Raw genomic sequence first — 27,793 nt, 5'->3', positions numbered from 1 at the left:
TTGTATTGTATTTTGATGCTTTGCTTTGGCAATATTGTTTTTTTTTTTAAAAACGTTCATGCCAATAAAGCCCATTTTGAATTTTGAATTTGAATTTTGAATTGAATTTTGAGAGAGAGAGAGAGAGAGAGGGAGAGAGAGAAAGAGAGAGAGAGAGAGATACAGAGATAGAGAGAGAGAGAGAGAGAGAGAGAGAGAGAGAGAGGGAGGGACAGAGAGAGGGACAGAGAGGGAGAGACAGAGGAAGAGAGAGAGAGAGAGAGAGAAAGAGCTCTGAGAGGTTTATCTACAGGAGGAGGAGGAGGAGGAGGAGGAAAGAACAGAAGGAGATTAGAAAAGAAGAAAACAGAAGAAATAGAGGAAGAGAGAGAGAAGAGAGACAGAGGAGGAGAAAGAGGGGTAAGGAGCAAAAGGAGGAAGAAGAAGGAGGAGAAGAAGAAGAAGAATAAGAAGAAGGGATGATGAGGACGTGTTTTATCGTCTCTTTAATCAGATTATCAAGAATCAACCTGAAGACACAAACTACACACTGACAGAAAGACAGGTGAGTAACACAGACAGACACATGTTCCTAATATTCTGATCAACTAATGTAAACAACATTATTATGTCAATAAAGACACGTTAGACTGTAGAGAGTCCACTGACTGTATAATAAGACTATAATAATAATAATAATACGACTCAGGTACAGTTGAATGTGGACCAATGTGATACAGCTCAGTGCTCTCAGCTACTACGACTGTCTGACCGATGGACAGACTTCTGTCCAACTTTCCTTCCAAATGTCTCCCAAACTTTAGCTTTTAGATTTGATGGTTCTCTGTAAATCATGTCGGCATTGTCAGCGATGACGGCATTGTCTGTGAGCAACGCTGTGCTAACATTACTCTCGTCTATATAACAGAGTGACACACAATGGGAGAAGCTCTGCGTTATTAGATTCTGTTTTACTAAATGAGACCTCTGAAGGTCTGAGAGAATCCCAGACTTTAATAAAGAACAGAAACTGAGTCTCTGAGTCTCAGTTTAATCATCAATTCACAAACAAACACACAGACAGGCAGACAGACAGGATGAAGGGAACAGAAACATTTTCATATCTGACATTATTTCTCCGGAGGAATCTGGTGCCTGTTTACAGGAAGTTCATTCACCTGCTGATACAAGATTATACCTGTTACAATACTTTATATTAACAACAGTGTCTGAAACCAACATCTTCAACTGAACATATTCAATCAATCATTTATAATCAGGGTATAAACTCTAGAGCTGGTTCTATATGGAGCTGATTCAATCAATAATCAATAATCAGAAGCTGTCATACATTGACTGTTTACCATCCACTGTTTAGATCTTGGTGCTTTTTAACTCTAGATTTGAACCTGTTGAAGGATTTTAGTCATCGGACGTCTGGATCTTAAGTTATCAGAGAAACAAGCTGAGCTAACGTTAGCAGCAGCTCGGCTCGCAGTCCCTCCGGGACGTCCTTTGTCTGTCCAACAGCGTGGGAGAAGCAGTGATTGTTAAGGTGGAACTGCTTTATTCAGTGTGTTTAGTGCTTTTAATCAGCGGGTCTGTTTGTTTTTGAGAGGAGGAGACCTCTGTGGGTAATTGGGCTCAAACTTCCTATTTTCTCTTTTTTTTATTGTTTTGATGTGAGAGACTGTACATTTAAAAGCCCAGTGTGTAGCATTCTGCCTCTTAAAAGGCAGTTGTTCCTTGTTGCTGTCTCCAAGGTCTTGCTCATTTTTGGAAGTGTTGGGTCTCTGTAAATAAGTGTCCTGAGATAACTTCTGTTATGAATTGGCGCTATACAGATAAAATTGAATTGAATTAAATACAGCTCAGATAGATAGATAAACTACAGTAAATTCTATCTAGATCTGGTTTGTCCGTTCTGAGATCCTGTAGAAACATGGTGATCCAACATGGCGACTCCACCAAAAGAGGACACACTCCCTCTGTAGATAAAAATGTCCCATTCTAAGGTAACAAACACACAATGATTCTTATTATCAGCTGATTAAACACTAATGAATACATTACATATATATATAGATTATATCAATGTGACACACTGGAGCTTTAAGGTAATCAATTATTAGCCAATCAGGTTGTGCAATCCTCAGTCTAACTGAGCCAGGTGTGTGTCTGATTGTCGTTTTGTTGCAGCGTGTTGGTGGACAAAGTCTCCTCAGGACTGACTGAAGATCTCAGGAGATGACCATCACCTGGTAACCATGACAACCACCAGATAACTAACTGGTAACCATGACAATCATCTGTCTGAAGAAGGTCGAACAGAACTGAACTTGTGGATTAAAAACGGGGAGGTGACTTTGAAATGTGACTTCCTGTCTGTCTGACTGTCAGTCCACCATGTCTCACCCTCTCCCCCTCCTCCCCCTCCTGCTCCTCCTGCCGGTGGTGGGCCGGTGTCAGACCGGCAGTCAGTTTGACGTATGTCGGTCTCTGCGCAGCTCGGAGGCGGGCCCGGGATGGGAGTTTTACGCCTGTCAACCTCCACAAGCCAACATGAAGGAGGTGATGCAGATCAGAGTCGACCCCCCCGGCATCACCTGTGGAAACCCACCTGAGAGATTCTGCACTCTGGTCAGTCACACATACCTGAACACACCTGAACACACACAGTGAAATATAAATCATTTGTGGATATTAAAATGAACTCTGGGTGGTCAGGTTGTAAATGTCAGCAGACATTTTCTCTCTGAACATTTTTTCATTTCAATAACTTGACTGAATGAAATTACTGTAATGAACCTAATATGAGAGAGCAGCCTGATTATAACACAGAAACATTCTGAAAATAAAATATATGAAACTACATCCAGTTTTCTCTGTAAAGCATTATTAATAATGGAAACAAACCTCATTTTTCTTTGCTTCGGTTGGCATTATGTTTGGTGAAGAGCACATTGTGACTTGTGGTTAGGGTTTGGTGTGTGACACCCAGCTAGAAGACAAGGATTATCTCTGTATCCATAACTGACAACCATCAGATGACTATGTGGTTCAGGGAGGACCTGGTCTGTGATCAGAATGAGTTCACTAACTGAGCACTTGATCAAGCCATAATGCAACAGAATAAAGTCCTGTCAATCACCTCCTGACCCCTCAGATTTGTCTGCTGACCTCCTGGAGGGTCCTGACTCGCAGGTTGAACACACACACACTCCTGCTGTCTGTCTAATTGTTCCTTTGGGAAACTAAAGTCATATGTGAATTATTGATAAATGTAAGAGCTGTAATGAAGCAAAAATTTGAAGTTAATAATTGATCAATAAGAATTCCCATAAGATAAAATAAATAAATAAGTCAGTAGAGATATTTAAACCCTGTTAATGCGAGTAAACGATGAACTCAGTGCCATATTGAGATATTATTAACTAATTAAATATTGTCTGACCTCACAGATACATTGTCATAGTTCCTTTCTATGAGTTCAGGTAGAAACAGGTGCAGTTACTTCAGTCATTATCACAGATACAGAGTTCTCAATTTAATGCGCCTTAACAAAGTTTGGTTTGAAATAAATATGGGAAACTGAACCTGGTACTTCAGTGACTCACCTTTATTACAAACCAAACTTCATGAAAATGTGATCAGAATGAAATTACAGTGGATTCTGGCTACCTCCTGACCAATATAGTGACCGCACAAACGTATAGCAGCAGCCTACAGCAATGACCAATTATGTATCTATATTTCTGTATGCTGATGAACTACTGTAGTTAGCTAATGTAGAAATCTGCAGCATTAAAAATGTCATCACTACAAACTACAACCTCAGATTACGTCATATAACACAGTTAACCGAACTTTGTGTGTCCTACTAACATATGTGTGTGATGGATTAACACTAATCTGATCAGTGTGTGTAAGTGTGTGTTAGCGGTTTATCATTTGACTTTACCCGCAGCTGCCAACTGTCACACTGCAGATTCAGTTAATCTGCAACTGAACAAAATCAAACTAACTGACTATAACTGACTGTAACTGACTGTCGGAGACTGTCACTGATTGTAACTGTTGGTAACTGACACTAATTAGTGTGTAATTATGAGGAGGATCTATTGTCCAAAACAGAAAATAATATTCATAGATATATTTTCATTATAGTCTATTTTCTGTAGACAATATTTTTTCCACTGTGTTCCTAGAACTGTTGAGTACCAAAGTTTTATGTTATAAATGTTCAGTCTGGTTCTCCATCAGTTACACACTGACAGATACTAACCTGCATATGTTGGACAATTAGCATAATTAGCATTAATAATCAGCAATATGGACAATATCTCAGCAGCTGATTGGTTGATTTGGACAATAAAGGAGGTTTGGGGGTTATTGAGGCCACTGAATCCATTTGACATTTTCAAAATACAAAATCGACGTTGAAACCAGATGTGTCCATATTTCAACTTTGGGTGAGTTGATTGTGATTAATATTGAGTCAATTTTGATGTTATCTATGTGAAGAGTTTCATAAATAAGCATGAATAAAAGTATGTTAGTATGCAGAGAGGGCCATTTGACCACAATGAACACAGAAGACAGTGGTAGGTTTTGATTCATAGCAAATCGGAATAATAAATTGGGTCAATCAATTAAATATGTCTTCATAATCAAAGAATGGAAGTATTTTCATTTCAACATCTTTGGTTTGACAGATTTCTATATAGAAGTTTTATTTTTACCTTTGACTGCAACATAGTCACATGATGAAAGAAGGTTTTTATAAAGCGTAACCTGCTCTGGGATGGTTCCAAGGTGATAATACATAAAAATAATACGAAAAATGCTTTCTATCTCACATATAGAACCTGTAACAATTTAAGGCATTAACAATACATACATTACAATAGGCTATATTTCAGCGCACCATGATGGACCTGTGGCTTCCTGTCTGTGGACTTTCAGAGTGTTGATGTAGAATTTAGACTACTGATTTTATTCACAGATCTGACAGACTTAGCATGATGAACATTTCAGACACATCACCTTATGTATAACTGAAGTCTTTGAGCATTCAAGTTATCACACAATAAGTGTCAAGACTGACTAAGTCCTTCCCCCTCACAGATCGGTTTACGGCAGTAGCTCTATGTGTAGGGACTTGGCTTAGGAAACGGAGGGTCACCGGTTCAAGTCACACAGACCACAAAACATGGAGTGTGGACTGGTAGCTGGAGAGGTGCCAGTTTCACCTCCTGTGCACTGCCAAGGTACCCTTGAGCAAGGCAACCTAACAATGTCCACAAGTGCATGAAGTGTGCATTTCAGCCTGTGTGTGTGTATAAAAAAGGAGTGAAAAGAACAATTTCCCCTAGGGGATTAATAAAGTATATGTTCTTCTTACCTGTTTTAACCTGAACTGTCCCATTGTTTCTACAACCTGATCAGAATATTTTAATAAATATTCCACAGTAACAGTAACTTTATATGAACTAGACTCTGTTTATGTTCTGCAGGAGAACCCGTACCTGTGCAGTGATGAGTGTGATGCGTCCAGCCCTGACCTGTCTCACCCTCCTCAGCTGATGGGAGACAGGGAGAGGGGAGGGCTCATCACCTACTGGCAAACAGTCACATGGTCCAGGTATCCTGAGCCTCTATTGGCCAACATCACTCTGTCCTGGAACAAGAGTCTCGAGGTGGTTGACGATATCATTGTCACCTTCGAGTACGGCCGACCAACCAGCATGGTGCTGGAGAAATCTCTGGACAAAGGTGATTGGTCTGTGAGGCACTGAGTGTGGAACACCAGCTGCTACTAACATGTGATCTGTATCAGATATCTGATCTAGTGAAGCTATTCATCTGCAGAAAAGAAATTAATAGAGTTCATACAGCAGTGTCACTAAAAGAGACTCTCAGACCACTATGACCTAAAGTTAGCTATTTTACATCTGCACTGGCTCCTAACACCCTCTTACAGTGGAAGTAACATCAGACTCGTAACCACTGTCCCACCATGCCACCAAAACCTAATCAGTTTTAAAAAATACAACTTATTACTCATTCTAAAACACAGCTTTATTAGTGTACAAAAACATCATTGTGTTACTGTAGATACCGGGCATAGGTGAGTGCTGAATATGCAGGTCAGAGGTCTGTACTGCCTATTGGACTGATGTAATAGTATATAATAATAACAATAATATTATTAATATTAACTTTATTTCTCAAGTTTGAGTAAAGTCCAATCATTTGACCGTAATTGTCTTTCTTAATTGACAGTTAAGAAAGATTTTAGTTCAATTCGATTCAATTCAGTTTTATTTGTATAGCACCAATTCATAACAGTTATCTCAGAACACTTTTCAAATAGAGCAGGTCTACACTGTACTCCTTATAAAATTATTTACAGAGACCCAACAGTTCCCACCATGAGCAAGACCTTAGCAACAGCGGCAAGGAAAAACGTCCTTTTAAGAGGCAGAAACCTACGACAGACCTCGACTCTAGGAGGGTGGCCGTCTGCCTCGACCAGTTGGGGTCAGATGGAGAGAGAGGGGGGTAGAGGGGTAAAGACAGAAGTACAAAGACATTAATACCTAAGAGTCAGGATAGATACAGGACAGAGGTCAGTGCGGTAGACACAGGACAGATCTTCAGATGTGAATCACAGACACTTTTTGCTGGGACTATTTCAGAACCTTGTTTGTGTCAAATCAAGTCAAGTTAATTTCTATTGTCAAGAATCTAAAAGTGCTTTACAGACCCACAACAGAAACAGTTCCCACCCCACAGAGACAAGCACACAATGTGTTCCTATAGTGATCTTTCTAACTAAGATTAAGATTAAGATTTACTAAAAAGTTTTTGTGTACAGGTTGTACATTTTGAGATTAATTGTTCATAAACAGGACAAAATGTGACCCGTTAAATAAAATGGTTTAGGTTTTGCCTAACAGTGTTGGTTTTTGTGTAACAATAACTGTAGTGTTGTGTTATTAACTAGTTTTGAGGGATAACTGTTATTAATCTGTGTTGTGTTTGTGTTTCAGGTGTAACATGGCAGCCGTATCAGTACTATGCTGATGACTGCCTGGAGGCATTTGGTATGTCTCCTAAACGAGTCTCTGATTTAGCACCAAGTAACTTAACCCGGGTTATCTGTACTGAGCAGTACTCCCGCTGGGTCGGAGCCAAGGTGAGTAACTGGACCTAACACTGGTTGCTTGGTTAATAAACGCTAATGGAACACAGTGTACAGGAAGACATTTACACAGGTGTAATTCTATCCAATTATAGATCACTGTTATTTGAATTATCTGTGAAACTTAAACTAGACATTGATTAGTAAGTGTTAGTATGTGTACCTACCTGTAGTTGAGGTTTGCTGTGGTGGTGTAAGTTTCACTTCCTGGTGAACTTACAAACCCAGAGCAGATCTGACTCGGTAAGCTGACCCAGAGCAAATTAAATGAAGTGTTTTTATACACTAGAAAGTATCTAAATGAGGGCAATTGATCACCAGACGTTACATGATTAACCTTAGCGTCAAAGGGAAATAAAGCAAAGGGCAGTAATTGAACGGAATGTCACTACCAATGGATACAAAAGAACCGGCTGCCAGATATCACTTGGTTAGTCTGCTAAATGTGAATTTTCTTCATCACAAGTAAAAATCAATGTTTGAATAAGAAATCTGTGCTGTACTTGACCAATGGCTGAAAAGCATGTTAACTAACAACAGGAGGAGAAGATTGTGGTGTTCGAGGTGCGGGCTCGGTTCGGGGTGTTTGCAGGTCCAAAGTTGATCAACATTGATGCCTTGTACACCCGGATGGAGACCATGAAAGGTCTGAGGGACTTCTTCACCTTCACCAACCTCCGACTGCGTCTCCTCCGCCCAGCACTGGGTGGGACCTATGTCCAGAGAGACAACCTGCTGAAATACTTCTATGCTATTTCCAACATTGACGTACCGGCCAGGTAACGAACAACTGCTAACCACCACCTACACCTGCTATGAACCACCTATACCTGCTAACAACCAGATACACTTGCTAACTTCTAACTACAACTGAACACCAAGATACATCCACTAACAAACCAAATTAATCCAGAGAAACAACCTTCCTGTCTTCTTCTTGAAGTCACCATCTTGTTTTCTTGCATGCGTATGTGGAATGTGTCTATGTGTATGTAGAGGGGAAAAGGATTAGTTTAAGGAAGGTTGGGATGAGAAGAGCTGAGCCAAGGTGGGTGTGATGTTTCAAGACCAGAGTTCTGATGTCATAAAGGTGTGGCAAAAAATGTTCCAGTCGCCTGACTTGTGTGTTTCTGTGTGTGTTTACTGCAGGTGTAAGTGTAACATGCATGCAGCTCAGTGTGTGTTACGTGATGCAACACTGCAGTGTGAATGTGACCACAACACGAGTGGACAAGACTGTCAACGCTGCAGCCAGGGATTCAAATCCCGCAGCTGGAGACCAGGATCATACCTGCCCTTGCCCAAAGGCACTGCCAACACCTGTACGTACCTGAACACACACACACACACACACACACACACACACACACACAAACACACACATGAAAGTTTCTAATAATTGATTTCTGTGTTCAGCCGTTAACCATACTTAATATTATTATTATTATTATTACTATTATTATTTTTAATATTATTATCATAGTATTTATATTTATGTCTTAAAACTGATGCATTAATAACTTCCACTGACACACACATTATTCTACACACACTGAATAGCACACTCATATCTTGACCCTAACCCTAACCCATCATCTTGAATTTCCCTCGGGATAAATAAAGTATCTATCTATCTATCAATCTATCAATCTATCTATGTTTATGTCTTTTCAGGTGAAGCAGCAGAAACAGCAGCCTGTAAGTACAGTTCACCTGTCTGTCTGTTCACCTGTCTGTCTGTTCACCTGTCTGTTATTCCCCCCTCACTCATCTTAACACTTAAAAACTAGAGTAACATGGTCAGTGTTGCATCATTCATATTTTACAGTTTTAAATATTTCTGCATTTTTTACAAAATAACACTAAAGTGTTTTTTTACTTCGTGGGAGTCCCCCGGCAGTGGGCCTATAGTTCAGGACTGACCTGGGAATAAAGTCTGAATGTTAATCTGTCGTTAACACACTGACAGATGGTGTGTGTGTGTGTTTAATCTGTGTTAGTCTGTTTTAACCTGTCAATGACACACACACACACACACACACACACACACAAACACAAACACACACACACACACACAGACATATACACATAACATTTATATAATAACAGTTTACAGATTGAATATGATTAAAACTGTTTTAGTTTTGCCCGTCTCATCTGCTAACATGGAGGGTTTATGACCTACAGTGACAATCAATACCTTTTGGCTTCACTATCAGGGAGCTGTCATGTTATCTTTTAAATGTCAATTGTTGTAACTGTGACAAGCAGAAACATTTCAAACATTCATCTTCTAACAAAGGAATCCAGAGAGATCCTATAGATGCAACAATGATCAAAACAGTAGGAGTATAATAGAGCAGAGAACAAGAACCATTGAACCATAGAACCATGGGACCATGGAACAATAGAATAATAGAACCATAGAATCATAGAACCATAGAACAATCTGACACAGGAGATGTACCAGCGACTGAATCCATACAACTCAAATATGGACACAAAGTTGATATTTAGTATCTCAAACGAGTGAAAGTTGATCTCCTGTTCTGCTGAAAATGTATTTATAATTAAAGTGAAACTCTGGATTTGAATGAGGAGGTCCGGCAGTGTGTGGATTTGGTGGCTGACTCCACTAAAGGTCTCTGCAGAACAGAACTGGGTGTTTCCAAATCACATGTTTACAAGCTTGTTATTGGCTGGTTGGGCTTTGAAGGCATTATATAGGCTATTATTAGTATTTATAACCACGACCACCAAAATCAGAATCAGAATCAGAAATACTTTAATTATCCCCGGGGGAAATTACTTTCGTTACAAACTCCAGATGTACATACAACATATAATATATTAAGAATATATATAAATATATATATATAAAGGTAAACCAAGAACTCATCAGTATGTGCATGCTGGCCAAGGTAGGTCAGGGTACACTAAAACTATATATTTATATAATGAGGGACAGGTGTGTCAGCAGGTACTGTTCAGGTAACTTATGAAAGAGTTGACACCTGCTGGACAGAGTGTGTATATCTGGGTCTGATATACAGAACTTAGATTTATTGTTGTTAGGAACTGTAGATGCTGTCCATCAACAGGGAGCTGGCTCGTTCCAGTTCAGCACTAGTTTACAAAACTTAAACATTTCAACCAACAATAGATTGGTTTGGAATCTGAAGAAAGTTCTCCTTGGGAACCAAAGTGGGCATCTCATATTCTACAGGTTTTTACCCTCTGTTGATGCTTTATTACAAAACTGCTGGAAATGCTGGCTGGTTTGATAGATAGAAACAAGGTCAGGAATCTTGAATGGAACCAGTTCAAGAAGCAGAGTTAATACGGTAGACTGAGCACGTAGACTGAAGCCTGACAAGATGGATTTTTGTGATCTCTGATTTTGTGATCCAGCTGCCTTTCAAGGTTATCCTAGAGCTGCCTCAGAGAACAAATAATGAACAGCAGGATAAAGATGTTGAGGTTCAGGATGAGGATTAGTCACAGATAATGGTCTGGGGGGAGGATCAGGATGTTTTGAAAGATTGCATGAAGAAAATAGGTTTTAGATCATCCAACAAGCTCTTTGTTTGAGCAAAATAACACCTTTATTAGCTACAAGTTTTACAATACATATTTTGGAGTCTATTGCCTGCCTGAGGGTGTCGGTGGGGGATTCTAGGATTCCTTTTATTCACATTTGAGTAAACTGAAAAGCTCCCAATGTTCTGCAGAGAGTTCAGTCAGTAGCTGCAGAGAACAGAAAGCTGAGCTTCACTAAAGAGACGTAACTCTTCTTCTCTGACAGCGGCTGGTGACTCTAACACAGCAGCATCTGATAGACCCTCTGCCTCATCAGATGGAGTGACTGACACTACTACTATTACTACTACCACAACTGACAGTACCACTACTGACAGTACTACTATTACTACTACCACAACTGACAGTACCACTACTGACAGTACTACTGACAGTACTACTGACACTACTACTATTACTACTACCATAACTGACAGTACCACTATTGATAGTACTACTGACACTACTATTACTACTACCACATCTGACACTACCACTACTGACAGTACTACTGACATAACTACTATTACTACTACCACAACTGACAGTACCACTACTGACAGTACTACTGACACTACTACTATTACTACTACCACATCTGACAGTACCACTACTGACAGTACTACTGACATAACTACTATTACTACTACCACAACTGACAGTACAACTATTAACAGTACTACTGACACTATTACTATTATTACTACCACAACTGACAGTACTACTAACACTACTGACACTACCACCACTGACAGTACTAATGACACTACTGAGAGTACTACTACCATGGCTGACAGTACTGCCACCTCTACTAGTGACAGCACTACTACTTCAGCTACTACTGACAGTATTGTAAGTACTGATATTCCTACAACTGATGGAATTACCCCAAACAGCATTGGTACTACTATTGACATGACTACTTCTACTACTGACCTTACTACTACAGACAGTACTACAACTATATTTATGTACACAATGATTTCTGATGTAGCTTCTACAAGCACAGCAAGTCCTCCAGCCAGTACTTCCACTACCCCTGCAGAAACAAGTACTAATAATATTACCTTTATATTTGACACTGACAGTGTTCCTACTATCAGTACCACCATGACTGATACTCGCCTTACAACTTACTTCATTAGTACTAGTGACTTTCCTAAAGCTGGTGTAGACTCTATTACTCCATCAGCTTTTACTACTGTCAGTAGTACTGTTAGTACTGAAGGTCCTGGTGCATTTCCAGACTTTAGCAGTACAGCAGGACCTACAGCAGACCCAGCCCCAACAAGCAGTCCAACTCTGGAGACTGGAGACACTGTGTACAAACCAGCTCCCACAGTACCAACCACCACCACTCCCATTACCACTATTAGCACTTACAGTCCCACCAGTTACACCAGTACAAACAGCCCCACTACCCCAAGCCGCAGTACTGACTCTGAGGTGTCTATTTCTGACCCAGTGACTCCGCCCTCTGACTCCACCTCCTCACCAGACAGCACAGACTTCGCTGTATCTGGAACTGGTATGACCAACTTAATAATTACCCTATCTGCTGATGGTACTACAACAACATCAACTGGAACACCAACAACTACAACCATCACAGAAATACCTCCGCCCAGTGAAGGTGCTCCATCTGGAGATACTCCACCCACTAGGTTGGCCCCAACCAATCAGGCTGGAGATCCTCGACCTGCAGACGCTGACACGACTTCTCCTGATGTTCCTCCAGACACACAAATAGAAGTACCATCTCCTGATGTACCACCTCCTGATGAAGCTCCACCTGATGTACCTCCTCCTGATGTACCACCTCCTGATGAAGCTCCTCCTGATGTACCTCCTGATCTACCACCTCCTAATGCACCACCTCCTGATGAAGCTCCTCCTGATGTACCACCTCCTGATGAAGCTCCTCCTGATGTACCTCCTGATCTACCACCTCCCAATGAAGCTCCTTCTGATATACCATCTCCAGCTGAAGCTGCTCCTGATGTAACTCCATCTGATGGTTCTCCTCCGGATGTCCGTTTTCCTGATGTACCTCTGGATGAAGCTCCATCTGATGTACCTCCCTCTGATGTATCTCCTCTGGATGTTCCTCTTCCTGATGTACCTTCTCCTGATCTACCTCCTCCAGATGTACTCCCCTCTGATGTACCTCCTGCAGCTGTACCCCCATCTGATGTATCTCCTCCAGATGTACCTCCAGATGTACCTCTTCCTGATGTACCTTCTCCTGATCTACCTCCTCCAGATGTACCTCTTCCTGATGTACCTTCTCCTGATCTACCTCCTCCAGATGTACCTCCTCCGGATCTACCTCCTCCTGATGTACCTTTTCCTGATCAACCTTCTCCAGATGTACCTCCTCCAGATGTACCTCCTCCTGATGTACCTTCTCCTGATCAACCATCTCCAGATGTACTTCCCTCTAATGTATCTCCTCCAGAAGCACCCTTCTTTTGGACTTCAGACACTCCTCCAGATGTACCTCCCTCTGATGTACCGCCACCAGATGTTCGCCCAGAAGTGCCCTCCTCTAAGACTCCTGACACTCTGATAGATTTACCTCCTCTTGAAGGAATACCTCTTGAAGTATCTCCTCCTAATGCCTCTGTAGAATCCTTGTTGCCTCCTGCTGTAGGAGGAGGAGGTGATACTGCACCAGACACAAGGTCCACCACCTTAGATCGGTCTGACTCTGCTGGGGATTTGGCCCCTGTGGACTTCACCTACCCATTTCCAGATGATCCAATTTCTGTTGATCCCAGGAACATTTCATATGATTCCCTTGAATCTGTTGATGTTACTGGACCAAATTCAGTTGATTCTCGACTGGTCTCACAAGGGCTAGATATAGTGGAAACAGGAAATAGTGGAATGGAAGCAATTGGATCAGATTCCCTTGTACCAGATAGTGCAAGTCCTGGTCTAGATGCTAGACCAGATTTTCCTCAAGTAGTAGATGATCCAGGAGTAGATCCTTCAGCAGCTCAAATGGAAGCAAAGTCTTCTGGAAAGGATTCAGCTGCCAGAGGACCAGAAGGAGGCTCAGAGTTGGGTGAAAAGGAAGACTCTGAACAAAAGACGACAGGAAAGGAAAAAGGTATGAAATGAGGCACTGATCAATCAGATTATAATAGTGTACAATATATGTGACAATGTTAGCCGCACATTCAGAGATTCTTACTTTTACTTTACTTTTACATCTGGGCTGGCCTTGTGCTTCACTCTTGACCTCAGTAAAATCAGCTTGCCAAAAAGATTCCCAAAAAAGGTCAATAACCCTTTCAACCACATATTGTGGCCTTCATCAGATGGAGTTATTCAGTTGTCATGGAGTTACTTGATATCATATGACCTAAATGGATTTGGTTGATAGCTTCAGAAACCAAAAGTAAGTTGGACCTTGGACTCATTCACTGTGATAGATTAAAAACTCTGTCTTTCACATTGTCACACAAATTTGAATATTTTACGTCTCTGTTGAACCAAACAGTCACTGAAGCCAAAGAAGAAGCAAAAAAGGAGACTAAAGAGGAAGGAGGGAAGGACAAAGACAAAAAAAAATACGAGAAAAAAGGTACCTGGCACCTACTGGCTATTAGTAACAGTAGTAGTAGTGGAACTAGTAGAACTAGTTTGCAGTAGTAGTAATAGTAGGTAGTTGACCCCCTTGAAAACGATTTCATCCTGGTTCAATAAATTTGATTAGTATTAGTATCAGTTATAGTAACAGTACTTCCAATGGCCCTCACCAATTGGTAGTTAGTGTACTGCTCACTTCTGCCGTTACCTGGCTGTTGCCATGGTTACACTCCTTGTTTTGTGTCCAAAGCGACCCAGAAGATTCTGATTCCAGGAGGACCAAAGTTCAGTCAGCTGTCCAAAATCGCCTATGTCACCTTCCAGGGTAAGACCACCTCCAACCACCTGACCCCTCCCCCTGTACAAATGTCCACTCCCATATAAACTGAATGCTTCCCACAAACATTAGACAGTAGACAATTGCTAACGGATGCTGCCTCCTCTTCCTGTCAGGGTCAGAGGTCACAATAAAATAATAAGCAAAACAAACAAAGGATGGTCAGAATGATGAACGTCACAGACCTCTCTTCTCCTCTGCTGCCATCTTCCATCAGTATTCATGTTTGTCTAACCTGTCTGAATGTTTGACTGTGGGCGGGGTTATGTTGAGTGGGTGGAGTTTCATTGTTAACTGTTATAAGGGGTTAGTTTATTACAAACATACGTTGGAGTAAATATCAACATTATTTGATATCTTATGAGAAGAACCCACATTTCTTTCAGGGAAAAGATGACACTAATAACTATGTGTCTGTGTTTCCGTCAGACTGTGAGTGTAATGGTCACTCCAACCGCTGCAGCTACATTGACTTCATCAACGTCATCACATGTGTGAGCTGTAAACACAATACACGAGGACAGAACTGTCAGTACTGTCGCCTTGGTTACTATAGAAATGCCTCACTGATGTTGAACGACGAGAACGTCTGTGTCGGTCAGTACCACACACACACACACACACACACACACACACACTATTGAAACTCATAACTTTATTTAAATTCATCATTAGACACCAAGAGGCAGAGCCAGAAGCAAGCAATAGGCTGACGCTAGCGACATCATGCTGTCTATCTGCCTGCTGCTTTCAGGAGACGCAAAGCTGCTGCCCTAACTTTGGGAAAGCAGTGAGAGCTGATGCTAAAGCAGGCTCTTGTGATTTTTGTGATATATTTTTTCACATAAAATGTGGAAATGGATGCTGTTTGAAGGAATGTGTCTCATGGATGTGCTCAATAGTAGAATCTTCTTGTTCTGAGGACGGTTTGCTAGATATGTGAAAACATCCTGATGTTTTGTATAATCTAAAAGGACTTTTTATCCATAAAAGAAGAGCTTGCTCTTTTAAGTGAACGATGGCTCCCATCCGCAAGCGTTTCTTTTTTTTTGTTAAGTGATACAATTCAGAATGATATGATGATCTCTGCACTATGGGTGCTGCATACACGCAGTGACTGAATGTCATGTGCGTGCTGTGCAACCAATCACGTGACAAAGACAAAGTATCTGTGGTGCAGAGGCAGAGTAGGTTCTCTCCTAATCGGAAGGTTGTTGGTTCGATCCCAGGCTCCTCTCACCAAATGTCGAACCCTCATTGCTCCTAATGCATTGGTGTGTGAATGTGTATGAATGAGTTAGTTTCTGTTCGATGGACTTTGCCATCACTGAGTGAATGTGTGTGAAGAACAAATGTGTCTGTAGTGTAAAAGCACTTTGAGTGGTCAGAAGACCTTACAAGTACAGGTCCATTTACCATTGAAAATGTCAATAGCTAACCTTTTTTTTAAATTTCTATACTTCAGCTTTTCTCTGTGTTTCTGCTTTGTGTAGCAGAGTGGGTCTACAGGCAGGTTAGTGCATTCACTAGAGGGTTTCAGAGAGTTACAGGGTCTGTAAATGGATGAAAACAATTGGCTACAACAATTTATTGATATAAGAAAATGTAAAAATTACATTTTGAATACTACAAAGGATTTATTGAATAATTTGTCATATATGTGTATACATACAAATCATAAGTCAAAAACAGCTCTAAATTAATTAAGGAGTTCGGTCTAGACCTGCTCTATTTGAAAAGTGTCCTGAGAACTCTGAATTGACGCTATACAAATAAAATTGAATTAAATTGAATTAAATCTGGCAGACTTGAAAAAGGTATAAGTGGTAAAATGAAGAGCTGTTTGGGAGCTGAAAGAGCCAAATGATCTGGCTCACTAAAAAGAACCGGAATTCCCATCACTAGTTCAGGGAGATATGGTTTGTCATTTGTAAATTCATATTACAAAGGCAAAATTTTAGTTTGCGATGAATTTGAAATAAGTCCTGTCTCAGTGGAAAAGGTTAGGGTGTGTGTAGCTGCATTTCCCACAAACAAAGCAACTGGCTTGGATCTTATTCCAGCCCAATTTCTGAGGGATAGTGCCGGTGTAATGTCTAGTGTAGTTACTCATATAGGAAATGTATCTATAAGTCAGGGTAAATTTCCCTGTGAACTGAAGAGAGCTTGCTTTTTAAGAAAAAAAGTAAATCAAATGTTGGAAATTACAGGCCAGAACATCTTGTTTTTGAACAGAATGTTGTATGAGCTTCAGTCTGGTTTCAGAGCAATGTGATGATGATGATGGTGGTGATGATAATGATGTTGATGATGATGATGATTTTTCTGTGTGTCCTCAGAGTGTGACTGTGACATGGAGCGCAGTCTTTCTCCTCACTGCTCTGACTCTGGTCTGTGTCAGTGTAAACCCGGAGCAGCAGGGCGCCGCTGTGACTCCTGCCTACGTGGATACACCTGGAGAGCAGAGGGAGCCAGCTGCACAGGTAAACAGAACTTCAGTACTACCACAGGACCAGACACAGTTTGTTTACTGGATATAAAACTAATGTTATCAATAATGTAACTAATAATAATCAATAATGTTCCTCATAATCAACAGTTACTGATTCTATTCAATTCAATTCAATTCAATTTTATTTGCATAGCGCCAATTCATAACAGAAGTTATCTCAGGACACTTTTCAAATAGAGCAGGTCTAGACCGAACTCTTTAAAACATTATTTACAGAGACCCAACAGTACCACCATGAGCAAGCACTTGGCAATGGGGGCAAGGAAAAACTGCCTGTTAAAAGGCAAAAACCTAGGTGAGATCCTTCAGCTCTAGGTGGGTGGTCATCTGTCTCGACCAGTTGGGGTGAGAGAGAGAGAGAGAGAGAGAGAGAGAGACAGAGAGAGAGAGAGAGACAGACAGACAGACAGAGATAGACAGACAGGTGCACAGCAACAACAGTAGCAACAACTACACTAATAGTAGTGACTGATGACAATGTCGGACTCCGTATATTTCTCTGGACCCCTGCCCAATGTGACCAGTGATGACATGTATAGCCGCATGTCGTCATTCCACCGCTGGCTGTCGAGGTGGTGTCCAGCAAACGATGTGGGCTTCATTGATAACTGGAAGCCTTTTTGGGGAAAACCTGGTCTGATTAGGAGAGACGGCATCCATCCCACTTTGGATGGAGCGGCTCTCTTATCTAGAAATATGGCGAAGTTTATTTCTAAAACCTGACAGTCCAGAGTTAGGACCAGGAAGCAGAGCTGCTGTCTTACACACTTCTCTGCTCTTTCTTTAGAACAGTGTAACACACTAGATATTAGTGATTGCTTAGACCAGAGTCTAGGTTCGGAGGAGCAGTTTGTAACTAGACCTCAGTGATAACAGACCACAGACCAAGAAGTAAGTTTGAACTGCCGGCTTATTTATATAGAAGAGTTAGTAGTAAACATACACAGGTGGCACCAAATCACACACATACACGAAAAGAAAAAAGAAAATATACCCTCAGTTTCTTGGAAATATTTCACATTTATAATGTCCAGCTCTCAGGAGACGTGTTATTCCTCCTATTTTTACCTCTCTTTGGTTTGCGTTAAATCTAGTTGAGTTCAAAATAATTTTCAACTTAGAATCCTTTAAGTTGTTATTTAGTCCCTCGTTTTCTCATTGAGTTAACTCAGCTTTAAGTTCCCATTTTATCTTAGTAAGGCCTATCTTAAGAGTTTTTGTCTCACCTTCTCTTTAGTCCACTTAACCAATAGGTTTTTGGGTTTTAGTTTACAAAAAAACAAAAGAAAAACATTTGCATCACCAATTCGGCAAAATAATGAAAATTACAATACCACAAAATTCAGATTTGGAACACAACTTCACAAATCGGCAATCATCTACAACTCAATCTCACAACTTAAATTAGTCCCTTTGTTAAGTCCTTTAAGAGTCCAGATGAGCTTCACTGCACACTGCAGCAAAATAATAAAGTTTCAGTCCTACCACGATTCAGGTGAATGAATCAGTGTCCCTCGAATATATGTTGGTCTTGTGGAAACAGATCCGTATCCGACGCAGTTTCTCCTATGGGTGGCTCGCCATCTTCTTTCCCCGCTCCACGTGCATAAACACCAAGCAGCTCCTCCCGACAAAAAAAACCTGGCCTGTTTCACAACAGGGCAATACACATTCACACAGTTTAGTCTTTTACATATTAAACAAAAGTTACCTGAGGAGGACTAGCACCTAAACACAGGCTAAATGTTAAATTAAATCAGAACAGCACCCTAAAATGGTGGCGGCGTTCGTCTCCATTCACCGACAAGGCTCAACTTGACCATGCCTATTGCACGTAGCTTTTCAATTTGCTTACACAATTAAACCCACAAAATACACAACATAATTCACACTTTCTTAGTTTAGCTGCTGGCACGTTAGGCATAACGTTACATTCAGCTGCAAAAAAAACCAACAAGGAAATGCATGCTAATTTGCACGTTATAAACAGTAGTTTTCACTCACCAAATCCTTGTTCAAAGCAACAAAAACAGAATCCAGCAATGTGGACCAAAAAGCAACAAAAATCCTCCAAAATATGGAAAAGAATTTAGGTTTTACAGTCCTTTTTTACTCTTTTATCTCAGTCTCTCCTCACTCGGTTTTCGGACTTCTCTGTTGTTTTACTTCTCACGGTCTACTGCTCTCGCTCTGTTTTTTCTCTCTCTCCAGCAAGCGGCGCTAGAATCACTCTGATTGGCTGTTACTGCTGCACTTATTAAAGGAGTAGCACACAAAATAAACTCACAGAAATTACTTAATTAATGCCTAATGTTATTTATTTGGCTGCATCACATTTATTGTTTATTTACCCTTTTATTGGTTTTAAGGTAATATTAACCTGGGTTACACCCTCCCCCCTTAACTCTATGCAAGTCCCTGTGCATAGCATTAATGGGTTACACTATCTCGGGTTCAGGTAATTTTGTGAAATTAGGCTCCACAAGTGAATCAGTGATAACTGTGCTCAAACTTTGAAATAGTGATTGGACAATGGTCACTAAAGGATTTCCTAGCTCTGGATATGTCAACCTTTTTGATTTTTCTTTCTGTCTTGAGGATCTTCTCAATGCACATTGTGTTTCACTTTCATTGTTTCTTGCTCCCTTTTGAGGCGTTACCTCACCATCTTCCAAAGGTTCAGATTCACTACATCTCTCTGTACTCCGTTCATTCACTAAACCAGGCACTTCTTCAGCACTGGCAGTAGCTGTTTCAGGTTCTGTTCCTTCCATAGGTTCGTCAGATGTTTGTTCAGGTAGGTTTTCCTCTCCAGGTTTGTCCATTGTATGTATATCCATTTCAGGTAAGGAGTCTCTTTCCAGAAAAGTTGGATTTCCAGGTAGGGTTTCAACAGGTATCTCTGGAGTGATGTCAGAAAATGTTACTATATCTGAACAGGTTTGCTCAACAGACGAATGAGACTGCTCTCTTGGAGGTATAATCATTTCATTTTCCTGAGTGGACCTTATGGTTGTCAAGATTGGGTCTTGAACGGAATATGACAAATAGTCATCCTCTTCATCAGAGTTCAACTCTGGCTCCTGCTCATCAGGATTTGGGTCTGGATGCTGACGTGTGCTCGGCCTTCGAGGTTTGCTTGACACACCAGGAGTTTCCTCTTTAAGGGCTGGTAAGAAACCACATGGTAACAAAAGATCCCTGTGCAGGGTTCTAAGGGGACCATCTTTGTTTTCTGGCTTGACTGTGTAAACTGGAAGGTCACCCTTCCGATTAACAACAACATGAACAACAGCTTCCCATTTGTCAGCCAGCTTATGTTTTCCTCTTAGGCGTACGTTTCTCACTAGCACACGATCACCAACATCTAATGTAGATTCAATGACATGTCTGTCAAACTTGGTTTTGTTCCTTTCAGCTGTTTTTGCAGCATTTCTGGCAACCAGTTGGTAACTCTCTTGTAGTTTGGTTTTCAGAGCTTGAACATACTGAGAGTGAGATCTTTGGTGGCTATGATTCAATGGGACATTAAAGGCAAGATCAATTGGCAAACGAGGTTGCCGCCCAAACATCAACTCATATGGTGTGAAACCTGTTGTTTCGTGTTTTGTACAGTTATATGCATGCACTAACGGCCTCACAAAGTCTCGCCAGTGATTTTTGTCTTCATGCTCCAGAGTCCCAAGCATACTAAGAAGTGTCCTGTTAAACCTTTCCACAGGATTTCCCCTTGGATGGTATGGTGTGGTCCGGACTTTATGGATCCCCGCAAGATCACAGAGCTCTTTAATCGTCTTGGACTCAAAATCTGGCCCTTGGTCACTATGCAGTTTCTCAGGGATGCCATAGTGGACTATAAAGTTTTCCCATAGGCACTTGGCTACTGTTCTAGCCTTCTGATTAGGAGTTGGAATTGCCACAGCATACTTAGTAAAGAAGTCAGTGATCACAAGGACATCTTTTGTATTACTTCGGTCTGGCTCAATTGACAGAAAGTCTATACACACTAACTCAAGGGGTCTGGTCACCTGAATGTTCACTAGGGGGGCTGCCTTTTCTGGAAGTGCTTTTCGAAAGACACATCGGCTGCAACTCTTAATCTTTTTCTCAATGTCGGAAGCCATTCTGGGCCAAAAGAATCTGAGTCGTGCAAGGCCAAGGGTCCGGTCAATACCCAAATGACCCATGTCATCATGAAGGCTTTGCATAACCATGCCTCTCAACTCCTTGGGCAGGACTAGCTGATAATGGGTTTCTTCACCAACTTGCCTCTTCCTGTAGAGAATTTCGTTCCGCAGCTCAAGTTTGTTTATCTCTCGCAGAAAGATGGGAAACTCTGGCAGTTCCCCTCTTACAGCTGGAGGAGAGGTTTCACCAGTTTCTAACTGATGAATAACTTCACAGATCGCCGGATCGGCTCTCTGCTTTTGTTTCAAATCCTCTTCAGATATGCTGGAAATGACAGGAAACCCATCGAACTGCTCAAAGCTGTCTGGAACTGCTTCTGCCGACATAGCAAGAGAGGTTACAAGAGGAACACCTGAACCCTTTTCATTGGTGTTCACAGGTGAGCAGACTAGGTGTTTCTCACATACTGCTCTCACAGTGTCATGGGAGATACGAGTGCAATCATCAGACTCAGGCAAGTGGTGTTTTATGAACTGACTGATTCGCTCTTCCTCTTTCTGAGAAACCAGATCATTAACAGGTTCAGCATGAGGACGCCGTGAAAGGCCATCAGCGTCGAGGTTGCGTTTCCCTGCTCTGTACTGAAGTTGGAACGTGAAGGTGGAAAGGGCCGACAACCAGCGGTAGCTTGTTGCATCTAACTTAGCCGTGGTCAGAATATATGTCAGTGGGTTGCTGTCTGTGACCACTGTGAAAGAGCCTCCATACAGATAGTCACAAAACTTCTCAGTTACAGCCCACTTTAGTGCCAGAAACTCGAGTTTGTGAGCTGGATAGCGAGATTCGCTCTTCGACAGTCCACGGCTAGCATATGCAATAACACGCATTTCCCCTTCCTGCTCTTGATAGAGCGCTGCTCCTAGCCCAATTGTACTTGCATCTGTATGTAATACATACGGTAGCTTTGGGTTGGCAAAACCTAATACTGGGGCTGTAGTGAGCTTGTCAATAATTGCTTCAAAAGCTTGCTGACAGCTGTCTGTCCACCTCCCTCCAAAAGGCTCTTTTGGTTTGAAGTACTGACCACTGTTATCCTTAAATCCACTACTCTTCCTAAGTGGTGGGTACCCAGCAGTGAGGTCATTTAACGGCTTCACTATCTTGGAAAAATCTTGGATAAACCGGCGGTAATAACCAGCAAACCCCAAGAACGAGCGCAGCTCCTTGAGGTTTCTTGGACTTGGCCAGGTCTTTAGGGACTCGACTTTCTGGGGGTCAGTTTCAACACCTTGCTGGGACACAATGTGGCCTAAGTACTTCACAGAAGTTTGGAAAAACTTACATTTCTCCAAGGACAGTTTCAATCCGTATTCCTTAAGACGGTTGAGTACATGGAGAAGGCGGTTCTCGTGCTCTTCAGGTGTTTCTGAAAACACTATCAGATCATCCAAAAACACCAGGACTTCTTTGAGGTTGATATCACCCATGCACTTCTCCATCAGCCTTTGGAATGTGCTGGGAGCGTTAGTTATGCCCTGGGGCATCCTGTTGAACTCCCAGAACCCCAATGGGCACACAAAGGCAGTTTTTTGTTTATCAGCCTCATCTACCTCAATTTGGTAGTATCCTGACTTGAGGTCTAAGACAGAGAACCACTTGGAACCTGTCAGCGCAGAAAAAGTCTCCTCCAGATTAGGTAGAGCGTAAGCGTCCTTGATGGTCTGCAGATTTAATCTACGGTAATCGACACAGAGTCTTACATCTCCATTTTTCTTCCTAACCACCACTATGGGTGAAGAGAAGGGCGACTCAGACTCCCGGATTACTCCTGCCTCACTCAGCTCTTGCAGGTGTCTCCGCACAGCGTCAAGATCCTGTGGACGCAAAGGTCGAGGTCTGTGTTTAAAGGGAGTTTCATCACTCAACTTGATTTGATGCTTAACTTTGTCTGTTCGACCAAAGTCAGAATCATGTTGGGCAAACACCTCCGGCATAGCACTCAGCTTTTGCTCTATTCTCTCCCTCCACTCAGCTGGAAGTGGAGAGTCACCAAAGTCAAACTTTAACTCTGAATGTTCAGGGGACTTTGAAAAGTCATCTGAGTGTGCCACATTGTGAGTGTTCGGCTTACTTGAGACAATTTCCTGCAAGGCGTGAATTTCAGCTATGACACTTTTTGCTGGAATGATGATGTCATGCTCACTTTCATTACGCAGCACCACTGGCAACTTTTGAGAGGAATTTTCAGGGAGACTGAGTAAACAGCTTGTAACTAACACACCTCCAGGCAGGGAAGATGATGAAGGGGCTTCGGTTACAATCCATCTGTCTGAGGTTTGATTGTTAACATGAACTGACCCACCCAAAACACGGCTTTGACCTGCAGGGACAACTTCAGGGTCTTTTCCTGACAGTCTCACTAGCCCTATGCAGCTGTTCTCTTTTTGCTTATTTCTCTGTTGCAATATGTTTAGAACAACCCTGTAACCATATGGTAGGGCTTGGAGGTCATTGTTTGTCAGGGCATAACTCTCATACACCAAATCCAAGGTGTTTGTGCCTACCAGGAGTTTGGACTGTGCATTGGAACGTGTGTCTGGGACAACTAATGCAAAAGTAGACACGATGATCTCAGAGCCAAAACAGTATTTAGGAAAGGTGATATCCACTTCTACAAAGCCTGAATAGGGTACAGTTTGACCGTTTGCAGCCTCTACTTCTAACAGCTCATTCAAAGGGTGAAGGTCCAAGTTGGAGAGGTTGCTGTCATAGAATGACTGTGATACTGTGGTAACTTGTGACCCTGTATCAAGGAGGCAGTTGCAAGACTGTCCATCAATGAGAACATTAGCAGTATATTTGGCTCCGATCAGACCTTTGGGTATTCTACTCGAGGTGGATCTTCTACGCGAGGACTTTTTCTTGAAAGGGTTTTCAGCATCAGTGGGACTGTGGTCATGGTCCTTAGCTCTCGTTTGTCCCACAACGAGAGCAGGATCTAGTTTAAAGACTGGGGACGGACTGAGCCATTTTGACTGTCCCACATGGATTGTTTCTCTTTAAGTTGCTTCCTTTTAGCAGTTACTAGCAGCGGATTGGGATCATTAGGACATGTGGATGCGATATGACCATCCTCGCCGCACTGGAAACAGTACCATGGTCTTGGTCTGGTATTAGGCATTTGGTCTGCAGTAGAAGGAGATTCAGATGTTTCGTACTTAGTTGGACGTTTTGTGTTCATTTTAGTCACATTGGCCTTTGTCTTAGGGTGTCTCTGGGTTTTAATGCTTGTGAGCTGACTCTGAAGCTCAGTAACCTGTTTCTTTAACTCGGCGACAACTCTGTCTTGAGAAGGCACATTTGATTCTGCTTTCTGTGTCTTTAGTTGGGCAAGCTGACTTTGCAGCTCAGTGACTTGTTTCTTCATTTGGGTGATGTCACTTTCCAATGATGTGTCGCCTTCAAGGGAGGTAGCAGTTACGAGATGTGCACTGACTTTTTGCTTCGATACACTAAGGTGCTTTCTCATTCGGTTTTCTTTTGCAGTTTGTCTATCCTCCTCCACGCGCAACTGTAACAGTAGCTCAGAGAATGGAGGCGGGTTGTCTCTTTTACGCTCAAGCTGAAGATCGGCTATGAGCACATTATCCCAACATCCTCGACAAAACTGCCGCAAAAGATGTCGGCCAGCTTCACTAGCAGATACACCTCCTCTTTTCAATGCTTTGGAAAGAACTGTCTGCAGCCTGTGTAGGTAATGGGATGGCTTCTCCCCCGCATCTTGGAGTGTGTTAAGGAACTTGGCAAAAAGCTCATCACCATCCTCTACAGTGCCAAAGGCTGAGTCTAATAGTTCAAGGTAAGCTGTAGGTAAGGCTTGTGGCCCTAAAGGTTTAACAACATCTGCTGCCGGAGGCAATAGACTATCTAGAATTTTCCTTGAGCGCTGCAAATCTGGCAGAGCTGCATCCTGCAGAAGGAGCTCAACACTGTTTCGCCATGTATCGAAGTCTACCTCATGACTGGGGCAAGGAGTTTTGCCAGAGAACCCTCTAAGTCTGAATGACACGTTCGCTTGTGAAACTGGTGATTCACTTCTCACTATGTGTTCCACAACCATTCTTTGCACTTCTGGAGGATTTACATAACTCATGGCAACCCTAGGTGTCTCACCTCCTTCAGTCTGGCTGGACGACTTTGACTCAGTGGAACTCAAAGAAGATTCACCCAGTTTCATTGTCCTAGCTGGAAAAGCCTGGTGAGTCACCTGCGGTTCTGTGACTGAGGGTTGTGCTGGTTCGCTTTGAATCTGTGTAGTGAAAGGCTCAGCTGCAGCCTCACTCCTGAGCTCTGTTTCAACAGTTGATTTACTGCATGTAGGCAACTGCTCTTGGAGGATTTCTTCAAAAGATCTGCCACTGAGTTTAGCAATTTTTTTTAGTTCAGTCAAATAGCTCTGGGTGACACTACTGGTCACAATCGGTAGGTATTCACTTGACAGGGCTCTGATCTGGTATGTGACTTGACTGGGGCTCTCATAGCTGTGTGGGAGTACAGGTTCCAGGGTGGTCACTGCAGCTCCACTGTCATACTCCACAATAACATTTTTGTGGTACGGAGATTGGGGGTCATCTACTCTAACTGTTCTCGCTATGCGCCCATACTTGTTCAGGAAATCAGTTAATTCCTCATCTAACTCAGTATCAGTAAGCCCAGTAACAATAACTGAGTTAGGCACTTTAATATTCTCTCTCTCTACTACTTCCATTTTTGTCGGCTTTGAAGTATTTTAGGTCTGCGTGGTCTGGAAAATTACTTATTTACTTTACCTAGCAACTGCTCCTGGCTGGCTCGCCACTTTGTAACACACTAGATATTAGTGATTGCTTAGACCAGAGTCTAGGTTCGGAGGAGCAGTTTGTAACTAGACCTCAGTAATAACAGACCACAGACCAAGAAGTAAGTTTGAACTGCCGGCTTATTTATATAGAAGAGTTAGTAGTAAACATACACAGGTGGCACCAAATCACACACATACACGAAAAGAAAAAAGAAAATATACCCTCAGTTTCTTGGAAATATTTCACATTTATAATGTCCAGCTCTCAGGAGACGTGTTATTCCTCCTATTTTTACCTCTCTTTGGTTTGCGTTAAATCTAGTTGAGTTCAAAATAATTTTCAACTTAGAATCCTTTAAGTTGTTATTTAGTCCCTCGTTTTCTCATTGAGTTAACTCAGCTTTAAGTTCCCATTTTATCTTAGTAAGGCCTATCTTAAGAGTTTTTGTCTCACCTTCTCTTTAGTCCACTTAACCAATAGGTTTTTGGGTTTTAGTTTACAAAAAAACCAAAAGAAAAACATTTGCATCACCAATTCGGCAAAATAATGAAAATTACAATACCACAAAATTCAGATTTGGAACACAACTTCACAAATCAGCAATCATCTACAACTCAATCTCACAACTTAAATTAGTCCCTTTGTTAAGTCCTTTAAGAGTCCAGATGAGCTTCACTGCACACTGCAGCAAAATAATAAAGTTTCAGTCCTACCACGATTCAGGTGAATGAATCAGTGTCCCTCGAATATATGTTGGTCTTGTGGAAACAGATCCGTATCCGACGCAGTTTCTCCTATGGGTGGCTCGCCATCTTCTTTCCCCGCTCCACGTGCATAAACACCAAGCAGCTCCTCCCGACAAAAAAACCTGGCCTGTTTCACAACAGGGCAATACACATTCACACAGTTTAGTCTTTTATATATTCAACAAAAATTACCTGAGGAGGACTAGCACCTAAACACAGGCTAAATGTTAAATTAAATCAGAACAGCACCCTAAAATGGTGGCGGCGTTCGTCTCCATTCACCGACAAGGCTCAACTTGACCATGCCTATTGCACGTAGCTTTTCAATTTGCTTACACAATTAAACCCACAAAATACACAACATAATTCACACTTTCTTAGTTTAGCTGCTGGCACGTTAGGCATAACGTTACATTCAGCTGCAAAAAAAACCAACAAGGAAATGCATGCTAATTTGCACGTTATAAACAGTAGTTTTCACTCACCAAATCCTTGTTCAAAGCAACAAAAACAGAATCCAGCAATGTGGACCAAAAAGCAACAAAGATCCTCCAAAATATGGAAAAGAATTTAGGTTTTACAGTCCTTTTTTACTCTTTTATCTCAGTCTCTCCTCACTCGGTTTTCGGACTTCTCTGTTGTTTTACTTCTCACGGTCTACTGCTCTCGCTCTGTTTTTCTCTCTCTCCAGCAAGCGGCGCTAGAATCACTCTGATTGGCTGTTACTGCTGCACTTATTAAAGGAGTAGCACACAAAATAAACTCACAGAAATTACTTAATTAATGCCTAATGTTATTTATTTGGCTGCATCACATTTATTGTTTATTTACCCTTTTATTGGTTTTAAGGTAATATTAACCTGGGTT

At 41.7% G+C, this 27,793-nt stretch overlaps 2 protein-coding genes and 1 long non-coding RNA gene across 3 annotated transcripts; 1 reads left to right on the top strand and 2 right to left on the bottom strand.

Moving 5' to 3' along the window:
• Nucleotides 1-331: 331 nt before the first annotated feature.
• Nucleotides 332-20,377, top strand: LOC127356795 (proteoglycan 4-like). Its single transcript, XM_051388818.1, has 14 exons — nucleotides 332-544; nucleotides 2,179-2,619; nucleotides 5,496-5,754; nucleotides 7,035-7,180; nucleotides 7,727-7,965; nucleotides 8,336-8,508; nucleotides 8,861-8,884; nucleotides 12,231-13,880; nucleotides 14,274-14,357; nucleotides 14,613-14,687; nucleotides 15,129-15,296; nucleotides 17,039-17,182; nucleotides 20,057-20,151; nucleotides 20,279-20,377. The coding sequence occupies exons 2-14, from the start codon at nucleotides 2,386-2,388 to the stop codon at nucleotides 20,375-20,377; spliced, it is 3,390 nt and encodes a 1,129-aa protein (XP_051244778.1). The 5' UTR covers nucleotides 332-544; nucleotides 2,179-2,385.
• Nucleotides 20,378-24,328: 3,951 nt separating this feature from the next.
• LOC127355773 (paraneoplastic antigen Ma1 homolog) lies at nucleotides 24,329-25,675 on the bottom strand. Its single transcript, XM_051386961.1, has one exon. The coding sequence runs from the start codon at nucleotides 25,574-25,576 to the stop codon at nucleotides 24,338-24,340; it is 1,239 nt and encodes a 412-aa protein (XP_051242921.1). The 5' UTR covers nucleotides 25,577-25,675; the 3' UTR covers nucleotides 24,329-24,337.
• A 624-nt stretch (nucleotides 25,676-26,299) lies between these two features.
• LOC127355839 (uncharacterized) lies at nucleotides 26,300-27,783 on the bottom strand. The gene is made up of 2 exons (XR_007881863.1): nucleotides 27,412-27,783; nucleotides 26,300-27,053 (listed from the first exon to the last, which is right to left on the bottom strand). It is a non-coding gene; the product is annotated as an uncharacterized LOC127355839 (long non-coding RNA).
• Between the last annotated feature and the right edge of the window lie 10 nt (nucleotides 27,784-27,793).

Source organism: Dicentrarchus labrax, unplaced genomic scaffold, assembly GCF_905237075.1.
Source record: "Dicentrarchus labrax unplaced genomic scaffold, dlabrax2021, whole genome shotgun sequence".
In the NCBI taxonomy this organism is placed as follows: domain Eukaryota; kingdom Metazoa; phylum Chordata; class Actinopteri; family Moronidae; genus Dicentrarchus; species Dicentrarchus labrax.
This window is presented reverse-complemented; position numbering and strand designations above follow the sequence as displayed.